General features: G+C 41.5%; 1 protein-coding gene across 1 annotated transcript in view; it reads left to right on the top strand.

The window, feature by feature from the left end:
* Positions 1-10,376, top strand: part of LOC104949466 (anoctamin-1-like) — a 52,510-nt gene extending 42,134 nt beyond the window's left edge. Inside the window, exons 3-4 of the mRNA XM_010775826.1 lie at positions 5,786-6,133; positions 9,912-10,376. Coding sequence (XP_010774128.1) covers positions 5,786-6,133; positions 9,912-10,079 — 516 coding nt within the window. The 3' untranslated portion in view covers positions 10,080-10,376. The remainder of the gene's footprint in view (positions 1-5,785; positions 6,134-9,911) is intronic.
* The last annotated feature ends 1,140 nt before the right edge of the window (positions 10,377-11,516 follow it).

The raw sequence follows: 11,516 nt of genomic DNA, 5'->3' as shown, positions 1-11,516 counted from the left end.
TACAGTAACTGAACGAGAGAGTAATGTCAGATGACAGAACAATTGACCAATCATATCTTCCCTCTAAATGGGTGGGCTTTATTGTTGCGGACTTTATGACAAGTCCCCCGCTGTGAAGCTTTTCTTGTTTCCATAGCAACAACAACTTCCTGTCAACAGCGTAAACTCGCCTTCAAATTAAAAGCATGCCAAATGACACTTAAGACATACAACTGCAACGAAAGTAGCAAACACAATGCAATATCCTTTTTTCAATTTCAAAGAACACAAATTGGGTAATTTACAGGTGTTGTTTTGTGTGTTAGAGGGTCGCTGTCTTGATGCGTTTTGCAACCCGGGCCATTGTTTTGATATTCCGCTGAAGTATACGCTGTGACGTAATAATAGTAATATTTTTTTTTTTTAGAGGGAAGGGGTGGGGGTCAGAGGGCCTCGGTATAAAAGTCACGGCTCGCCACTGTTGACATGTCACAGTAGGAAAAGCGCTGATGCACAGTAAATCATCAGATGATTGATGGCTTGATTTAATTTAGCTGCTAAATTTCCTTGAATAAAACAGAACCCTCATTAGTGTTATTTCCAACCCCTGTGTTTTTTTGTTTCTTTCATGAAGTACCTGCTTTGAAGGCCTACATATGCTTAATTGTAACATCAAATGATCTTTTTGATGCTGGGAAGACTCTAAATTGCCTGAAAATGATCTTTGAAAACATGAAACCTCACACACAAATTACATTGCCTGATTTAATTTAGGGCAACACTTACTGTAGGTATGAAATCACTCTTAAAGTATTATCACAACACATGGGTCTTTTGACACATTTTATATACCCAGCTTCATAGAAATAGAAAAACAACTTGGGTAACCCAGAATAAAATATTTAAAACGAAGTACATACAAAGTTATGATGTATTAGAACATCAAAATGCAAGGTATTGCCTACACATTTTCATAAAAAGAAAGATTATAATTATATGTATACAGATAAAGATTGTACAGGCTTTAGGCTGAAGCTTGCATGCCAAGTCCATCATCGAGCTACCACTACAAACTAAATCCTGTTAAAATGCATGGCTTATATTTTTCTCCATTACTTATGGCTGAGCATAAAACTACCATTTGTAATAGTACCTGGATAAATTGTGTCGCTGCTTCAACATGAATTAATTAGTTATGGCATAAATATAAGCAAGAGAGGTGAAAAAAGGCTTTCATTCTGTACAATGTTTACATAAATAAGCTTGCATTCAGTAAGTGCAAAGTGGTATGTGTCACGATATTGTCTTGAGAAGAAAAACTAGTAAAGTTTGTAGCAGAAGTGCTGATGATCAGTGTTCATAATTACAGTCTGCTTGATACAGACAAGTGAGGATCAAGTTCACTTTCTATTTATTTATTTGTTTTGCCCAAGTCTAATTAGGTTAATTAATCTTGCTGCAGATCTGGAGCATAATAAGATTAAACATTACGAATGGTAGTGGACTTTTCCAGCCCATCAGATGTACTCTCCAGCCCCTAGGGATCTGTTTATTTTCAATTAGATCTGAAAATTAGGAATGCTCTGGCAGAATGCGGGGGAGCAACAGCACCTCTCTGAAAGTCTGCCATGGCCTGCTGTTCATGTTCACACTCATCTTCTGAGGCAACTCCGACATCCTAAGCCTTACTCCAAAACAATAACACACACCATTTTAGACATGTTGCATAGGGATTTGAGATGTGAGACTTTTGTGAAAGGTATATGTGTTTCTTTCTGTCATAATACATATTCAACATTTAAATAATGTCCAGCATGTATCAACTCCAGCAGTGTTCATACAGTAAGTTAATATTTCAAGTCAGAAGCTTACCTACCAGTTCTGAAACTCACTACTTAAAGGTCCCATGTCATGCTTTTCCGGTTATTACCCGTCCCCTTGTGTGTTATGTAGCTTTTTCTGCATGTAAACGGTCTGCAAAGTCAAAAACCCTCAAAGTTCACCCTGTAGCGAGTACAACTCTAACACATAAAATACCTGTCTATGCTGCCCCAGAACGCCTCCGTGGGGCTCCTCACACACACACACGCACACACACACGCACACACACACACACACACACACACACACACACACACACACACACACACACTCACTCAGCCTTATCTTTTCTCAGCCGCGCTACTCCGCTGAGTTTCGCTAGCACACACCTTCTCTTTTCTCAGCCTCGGCTCTATGGATCTCCACTCACAGTTCGCCACACACTCACGTGTGTGTGCTCAGGCTGAGTCTCGCTGTCTCACAGACCCCATGCAGCAACCAGGAAACGACACCATTAATCCATCTCACACAGTCCGCTCCTCGAGCCTCAAAGGGCGGGGCAGCAAGCCCCGCAACGTCCCGCCTGTACGGCACCCAGACCCCACGCAGGGGGGGAGCTCCAAATACACATACGATACAGAGATTATGTATGAGAAAACCAATGTGATTTTGGAACATTGAACAATGTAAATCTATTCTAGTAGACCTCAACAATGGAATTATGATCAGTAGAAATGGCCAACCTTTAAACACACAGCATAAGCAATAAAGTCATGCAAATTAAAAGTTAAGAGGAGAAGCCTCCATCTTAATTTATTCTTACCACTTAACATTCAAAAAATGTAAAGTTAAAGTGATAAAGCACTTTTGGATTGTTTAGAGTTGTGATAAAACTTGGAAATTTAGATATATAAAAATCTCCTTTATTATTCAATGGAGCAGAATGTATGTAAACATACCCCACATTTACCATTCAGATCGTGTAATCGATTACCTGAGGTAATTATGGAACGTTTTATAAAGGTGAGACACTAGAGGTTGATTGAGATATTCTTATACACCTGTGAGGTAGTTTCAGTCCATTTTGGTTTTAATTAAAAAAAAATCCATAGCGAGCGAAAAAAAAGTCAATTCATAGAATGGGAAAAACACTGCACGTCCAAAAACAAAAGTTGAACACTCTAATACTTAATTGGACTGCCTTGAGCTTCCAGTATGGCACCCAGTTGCCCTGGCATCATTTTCGATAAGCTGCTGGAATGTCACAACATGTATTTCTGTCGAGAGTTGCATTATTTTTCCGCCAAGATCTTGCATTGATGATGGGAGAGTCTCACCGCTGCACAATGTCTTCTCGAGCACATCCCAAAGATTCTCAATGGGGCTGAGATCTGGTCTCTCTGATGGCCAATCCATTTGTGAAAAGGATGTCTCATGCTGCCTGAACCACTCATTCACAATGTTAGCCTGATGAATCCTGGCATTTTCATCTTGGAATATGCCCGTGCCATCAGAGAAGAAAAACTGAATTGATGGAAATACCAGGTCATTCAGAATATACAGGTAGTCAGCTGACCTCATTCTTTGCGAACATAACGTTACTGAACCTAGACCTGACCAACTGCAGCGACCCCAGATCATAACAATGCCCCAACAGGCTTGTACGGTAGGCACTAGGCATGATGGGAGCCTCAGCTCATCCACCTCTATTCTTACCCTGATGACCCATCACTGTGGAACAGGGTAAATTAAGATATTTTGTATGTATGATCAAATGTATGATCATGCACAGAACTGCATACGCACATTCAACAGAATCCAAGGTGAAGAGGAAATCATTGAAAGTGTGTAGCTCGGCCTCGCTCAACCTTTATTGATCTGTTTCGGGCATGGTGAGGAAGCAGCAATCAAATGAATGCAAGGAAGATGGGATGAAGAAGTATAGGAGATGATGAGAGATGAGGGTAAAGTGTCACAGGAGAAAGAAAAGCAGATGGAGAAGGTGGAAGTGGAGGTGGAGAGGGGAGTGAGGATTTGCAGGAGATTGAAGAAAAAGGTTAGAAAGAAAGTATTAAAAAAAGAACATTCAGGAAGATTGAACTCGGGTAGACAGTACATGCTCAGTACTAGTGAAACTCAATGAAGTACTGTATATACTGCATGTGAAGGGAGGGAATATCGAAACAGTTTTTTTTCTTTCGTATTTTACATAACAATGTGTCCTAATTGTACCTCTTTTCAATCTCAACACAACTCATTTCGCCCACTCATCCACCTGTGTGTTTACACCGACAAAAGTGTGTTTTATTGATGGTTAAAGCTCATCTCTGCACTCCAGAGTGTCAGGGCATCAATGAAAAGGCATCATAGAGGAGGCAGTCAACTTCAGCCTCCACACCGACAATAAATCTGAGGGTGAGAGGGCCTTGTAGGGTATGTGAAAAAACTCGTACAGGCTGATGAGAAAGGTACATGACGCAAAAGGACACTCCGTCTAAAATGGGCTTCTGTCAACACAGAAATGGAGGCAATGGAGCAGCAGGAGAAGGGAGAGAGGGAGAGGAGCAGTGGGAGAAGGACAGCAGATGAGCTGTTGTCTCACAGCAGAATTATATTCTCTGAGTCTGTCAGACACTTGGAAATACTGTTGATTCCATTGCAGGGATTATAACTGCAGGTAGGTAGTGTACAATTGAGAAATAGACCAAGCACAGAGTGGTGAATTGGAAAATAAAAGCTGTAGGAGGAGAAACAACAGAGAATAGTGCAGACTTAAAAAGAGTGGTCTGTTTGAGTTCTGCATCCCACACTCACCTGACCTCTGCATGGATCACCATTTGTGGAGTCAATATAAGCCTTTTGCATTGTGGCACTATATATCTGTTTTAGATAATTTAACACAATTCAACAGAAAACTATAGGTTACTTACGTAACCCCAGTTCTCAGAGTAACATGAGGTGAGATGTCTCACTATGGGATGCGCCTCAACTGATATGCAAACAGAAGCATCAATCTCATTACGCCAATCCTGATTGGCGGGTGATCTTGACGCCTACGTCAGGGAATCCACCCACCCTATAAGTAGCTTGCGCTACGACGCAGCGTCATTCAAAATAAGCACCTCTTCTCGTTTCGCCTGAACAAGAAGGGCCGTCTGGTGAGACATCTCACTTCATGTTATTCTGAGAACTGGGGTTACGTAAGTAACCTATAGTTCTCATTCATAACACTCCGTTCGATGTCTCACTATGGGATATTGAAACTCCCGTATTGCTAGACATGCTTATCTCGAAAATCACCAAAACAACCAGAACAGTTAGAACACTGTCTCAACACGGGGCACAGCACTGCGCGGGCCACACTTGGAGCAGAGACATCTAGCCTGTAAAAGCGGACAAAAGTGAGCGGTGAGGACCAGCTCGCTGCTGCACAAATGTCTTGGATGGAAACACCCTTGAACAAAGCCCAGGATGTAGCCAGTCCACGAGTAGAATGAGCACGCAGGCCCGTTGGTGCCTGCAAACCCTGACTCGTATAAGCCAGAGCAATCGCTTCCACAATCCAGTGGGAGAGCCGTTGCCTGGTAACGGGCTTGCCCTTCTGAGGGTTAGCCCAGGATATAAAGAGTTGGTCATTGCNTGTCCCGCATTTGAGTGCCAGGCGACACCCAGATCCACAGTGTACCCCCCCCCCGTTGACAGTTCACGAGCGCGTCCATAGTGTCTCCCCCGATCCCCCGATCATAATTCCATTGTTGAGGTCTACTAGAATAGATTTACATTGCTCAATGTTCGAAAATGACATTGGTTTTCTCATACAGCATCTCTGTATAGTATGTGTATTCACTCTCTGTCCTACACGCCTTGTTGGAGCAATGGAGAGATGGTTGACCTTGTTGTATTTTAACTTTGTCCTTCTTTTTAAATTAGATGTTTATATATAAATAAATCTAGTAATTTCCCTCTTTGACTGTCTTTCTTCTAGCCAATGAAAAATATGTATGCGGGTGACGGCTCGCCTCTGTCTTCACAACTTGGCCCATACTTCTCTGACGGGCGGCGCCGGGTGGACTACGTGCTGGCATACCAAATCCAAAAGCCTGCCAGCATCCGGCGCCAGTCCTCCAGGTTCGGAGATAATAACTTCATCCGACGGTTCCGGCGCAGCCTGAGCATGAGAAGCAGCCGTGCCCCCCTGCAGCCAAAAGAAGACCCTGAGATTGCGGCCCAGGATCAACGGACTGACTACCATGAGGATGACAAGCGCTTTCGGCGGGAGGAGTTTGAGGAAAACCTCCTGGAGACGGGGCTGGAGCTGGAAAAGGACGAAGCGGTGAGATATAAATGTGATTTGACAATTGACCTATCTTTCAAGGTTTCAGTTGAAGCACTATACCTTTTTTTATTTTACAACATTAACATTGGCAATACTTGAAATTGTTAGTCCTATTTTAAACTGACTCCATGCTAAAAGGCTAATGCTAAAGCTGCATGTTCCAGGCAAGTCATCCTGAGCATAACGTTGTCATCCAGGTAGATTAGCAAAATTGCCCTTGGATAGCAGTGTTTACCAGTTAAACATGGTAAAATAAGAAATACAAGATCAAACCTTTTTTTTGTATCTAACATAAACCTCTTTGTCTTCTTAGTTTACAAAGTATATTATTTGTTTTTTCTCCTGGGAAATGGAATTGAGTGGGAGTAATAGATCTGAAATACATTTCCATTATTTCTTCTTATAAGTACCTACCTTCTATAAAATAGCTATTATACACTCTTTCTTCAGCAACATTTAGGATCAAAGTAAGTCCAAAGTGTAGGCCATTGACAAAGCAGTGAGTGTACTAGTCCCTATTTGGTCTGAATGAATATGTCTGCACACTTTAGTGAAAGAGCTTGAAGATAGGAGTGTGTGTTTTTGTGCACAGTATGTAAAATTAGGTGCTCAGTGTGTAACATCATTGTTTTTAACAGGTAGGTGTGTACAAAAGTGTATGATGATAATAAAATAGAGGAACTAAAGAAATACAGATACAATCTGAAAAAACAGGAACAATAATGATATTACTAAAAGAGGACAGAATATTATGGGTCACTGAGTGTTCAACAACACTAAGAGGCTGTGCTTGAGCTGGTATAATAAACAATGTTCAGCAGGAGGATTTAGCTTGTAAGTGGGCAAATATTTGCTAATTAGTATTTAACACAAAGTACAACTGATATTTGACAAGAGGGAAATCGTTGAACCGTTTGTGGCACGAGAAGTAATGTCAGAGGACTGAATACTTGCAAACATATTGTACAAAACTGTGAGAAGTAGCAAAGAAAGAAAATACATTTTGCCTTTGATTCCAGCGCATATTAAGTAAGCAAGTCTGTTTTTGATTGGCTCTAGCATGAAACTTAATAGGCGCTTTCACACCGGAGTTCTTTTCCCCGTACTTTTTACCCCGTACTTTTCCCGTTTGGTTCCGATAGTGCCTGGAATTTTGCGTTCACACCAAAAAGAGAACTTAGTTCAGAGAACTTTTACCCCCATTTTTAGTGCCTGCTAGAGAGGTGGGACTATCCTGGGGAGAAAAAAGTACCAATTTCTATTGGCTGGGCGAATTGCAAACCACGCCCCGTAAAACTCTGAAAAGTTTTTCGAAGCCGCCATTGTATTTGCTGGCATTAGCATTATTAGCATTAGCCCTGCGCACCAACGGAGAGAGAATAACTTATGGCAAAAAAAAACAAAACATGGGAGCGGTGGAGTGATGAGGAGGTGTCGAAGTTCTGGCGATTTACTCGGAAGGCTTCAGTAGAAGCTGCTGGGAGCAGCTTCTACTGAAGCCAGTCCCCAACTCCGGGGACTTCCGGCCGGGGACTTCAGGTGGCAGTGTACGCTTTGAAGTGGTTTGCGGCCTGCCAGTAAACCCAAAGCAGAAGAAGAAGAAGTGACTTCAGTGGCTTCATTTGCGTAATCTTCCCTCAGGGAACTTATTCCGGTGTGAACGTGATCTTATGTTGTTGCCTTTATAACTTCAAAGGAAAGGCTTATTTTCGGCAATGTAGTTCTTCTGAGTATATGCTTACATTTTAAATACTGATCAAATTGGTTTACATTGTATTAAGGGTAGAACAGACTGATCTATTGACACTCTTTTTAATTGAATCCCCGTCTTTAAAACTGACTCCAGAGAATTACTCTGGTGTTTATTTGTACATCTTATCTTATCTAAACGTGGATGTTTGGTCGGCTATATTGTTAGAAGCTCTTGTGTCACTGCTGAGTATTTGCTACGGGAGTGGACCCATGAACACAGGGACTATGTTTTCATTAACAGTGAACCAGAGCTCATCTCCTCGTCCGCTTTCTGTAGAAAAGCTAAATGGGGGGAAATTGACTCTTAGCACAATGAATCATCCAATAAAAACTGCATGAACAAACCTGTGACATAATGTAGCTTGATATTTAACACATTTAAAAAAGAAAAATAAGCTTTTAGCAACTCACAGTGTCAGGAGATGTCACTCTAAATGGTTTGAAATGTTTGGGCAAACTTTGGAGAAGGTGAACTATGGAGGACGATGAAGGCAGGAGTGTGCCTATAGATCATATTCTGTAGGGTGATCCATGATGGCAGCCTGGTGATAGATACAATTAGGTTTCCTTTTTCAAGTCCATGATGTTTTTTAAATATCTAGCCTTTGGGTTTTCATCACAAAATAATATATCCACTTTTGAAGGAAACTAAAATCATAAAGCTGTGCTTTACATTTTGCCCATTTAGTTTAAGTGTTGGTGGTGTTAGGTTTGTTCATGTGGACTAGCATCTACTAAGAAAGGTATAAGCCAATGTGGAAGTGCCCTAAACCGGCATGTTGTTTCTTAATTGATTTATTATGGTCTGTTAAGGTCCCAAATGCTAGTTTCAAGTCTTACGACATTATGTACATTTTGTAAATATGCTTTATCGTTAAAGCATAGGCTTTAGGTCTTGGCTAACTTGTGAGTGACGGATCCATTCAGCCCAATGTTGTATGGCTACATCATTTGAGCTTTCACGGCCAAAATAGTGGTTTTGTATTTGTTTAGCTGCCTACCTTTCACCACTGCATGGCAGCTGCATATTCTTTTGATGACAAATCTTGTTACGTGGACATTAACTCAAGTCTGGCTTGAAGGGGTCAGATACAGCACTAAGCAAGAATTGAACTATTCCTTAAAAAGTGCAGCTATGTTCTAAAAAACATTGTTGCATTCTGAAAAATAAACAAAATAACATCTGTCTCTTATTGACCTGAGTATATCAACCACAATTCTGTATTTATTTAAGCATATAGCAGAGGCTTTTGACAAAAGGGTCTAGGATATTATGCTGTTGCATTTTTTTCTAACTTTGGGTAGCTTGCTCTTTTTTCCCCATACATTTGTAGTCAGACCTGATTCAAACACTAACTAAATGATGAATTTATATGTACCATAATGGCTGTTTTTAATAAACAAACATATACACCCAATGAACATTGCCGGATCATTCCAGCTGCAGCAACCTTATTTCGCCACGGATTTACTCTATCAGTCACTAGCTATCAGCTCACAAACAGAAAATATTGATTTCACATTTAAATAACTGGAAAATCTCAGTGATGTATACCGTTAGTCAGCTAGTTGGAATTTGGTGGTTATCTATTTCTGTATCCAGACAGGTCAGTGTGCCGAGCTGAAGTGTGTGAAGTGAGTCTGGCAATGTGTGAGTGGTTTTACATAACAGCAGGCCTAGAGGCTGCAGAAACATTCCCATATGCAGCAATAAAGATGCGAGTTGTTTTTTGCAGAAATAGCTGCAGAGGATTTTTTCTTGGACTATACAAGTAGAGATTTCAGAACAACAACTTTCTGTTCTGCCAGCTTGTTTGTTCTGATATGTCAACAAAATATGCATTATTTATAGATGTGGTTTTAGAAAATAATGAATTTTCCCAATTTTATTTATTCAGTTTATTTCTCAGGGACATTGCATAGTCATGAACATGACTGTGAATATTATTTACTAACACAAGGCAGTTCAAAGTGGGTGCAAACAGAATATTATTTTAATATCCAAACTGTGTTTGTATTTCAGACTAAGATCTCTGGAATTGGCTTCTTGAAGATCCATGCTCCTTGGAACGTTCTGTGTCGTGAGGCTGAGTTCATGAAGGTCAAGATGCCAACCAAGAAGGTACTCCACCCATCGGTCAATCGCCAATTTGTCAAATGCATATTTCCCGTAGCTTTTTCTTGTCATTAGCATAATTGAACTGGTTCCCAGGGCTGCACTGCTTTGTGACAAGAGTGAAGACAAATGTTTCCTGTTCTGAGGCCAATTTGCGGTGAAAGCTCAAACAAGCCTTGTAATGTTAATTTGATCCAACCGGATTGCTAAATGTTACGGGTGAGCGAAGCAAGCAGGACCCAAACGCAGATAACACTGAAAATACCTTTATTTCAAGGATATGGATAACACGGACAATCAGAACACTCCCGGTGAACACAGTCACAGACAAACGACGAACCAACAATGACAGACAGAAAAAACAGAACCTGGATGGATATACTCGTGGATTCATCTTCCTATTATACACACATGCATTTCCAAACATTTGGACTACCTATGTTGCAAATTTATTATCTTTTCAATTTACACATGTGTGGGACATTCCTCACAGAACAGTCTCACTCACTGAGTCCCTAGGTCGGCACGCGAGAGGACGTGCGTCTCCTCGACGACAAGGGGAGAAAAACAGTGACCCGTTTCATACTGGAAAGCAGAGATGAAAAAGTGTCGCCGTCCATACATAAACAAGGGGTCGGAAGCAGGGCGGGAGTACCTTTTATAAGTACAATTACGATATAAGGTCCCTGCCGCTACGCGGTAATGCGTACCGCGTTATCCCGTACCCAATAATAGACTCCGTCCACACAGACACGAGATCAATGGCCCGCCTGGGTCACCCCGCGTCTGATGTATTACCGAAGCGGGAACTTGGGTTATCACTAATCGGAATCTCCCGCTTCGGTATATGCTTTATCTTGACTGTCAATGGATGACATTGGGGGTCGAAGAACTCATAACCGGCTTCGAGAGGAAGATTCACGACCCGGGGTGACCGAGGTGCTTATCGACTTCTTTTTCAATAAAACATACCCTCGTCTTAACGCTGGAGGAAGGATAAATATGGCCTTCCCTCGGGTTTCCCACCCCGGGTGGAACGCCCACGCACCTGATGTTTCACAAAGGTCACGACCGCGCCCAACGCGTCCCCCTAATGGGTTATCGCTATCGAATCTCCCGAAGCGGTTAATGAGTATCTTGCGACACCTCAATGTCATCCATTGAAGTCAAAAGAACTAACACAAGTGGACCACGGGGACACAAAAGAGGAGGGAGGAAGTGGACAGAGAACAAAGGAACTAATCAAGACACACATAAATTCAAGTTAGTTAGTTAGGTACAAATAAATATATCGGGTTATAGAGTGTTTTACAATGTAAACAGGAGTCACCTGAAGTGTCAAACATGGTCTTATAGTCATACTGTTTATGCTTGTGGGAGACAAGAAAATCTGGGAGTGTAGCATGTTTGCGTTGAAGGTCCTTTTGGGTGTCAAATTTCCCTTTTAACCCTCTTTGGAGTCCCTCTCGTTGTCTCCTCCCTAGGGAGAAGGGTCCTGCCTGGTCTGCACGT

This window comes from Notothenia coriiceps, unplaced genomic scaffold, assembly GCF_000735185.1.
Source record: "Notothenia coriiceps isolate Sejong01 unplaced genomic scaffold, NC01 NC01_scaffold00000339, whole genome shotgun sequence".
Taxonomy (NCBI): domain Eukaryota; kingdom Metazoa; phylum Chordata; class Actinopteri; order Perciformes; family Nototheniidae; genus Notothenia; species Notothenia coriiceps.
This window is presented reverse-complemented; position numbering and strand designations above follow the sequence as displayed.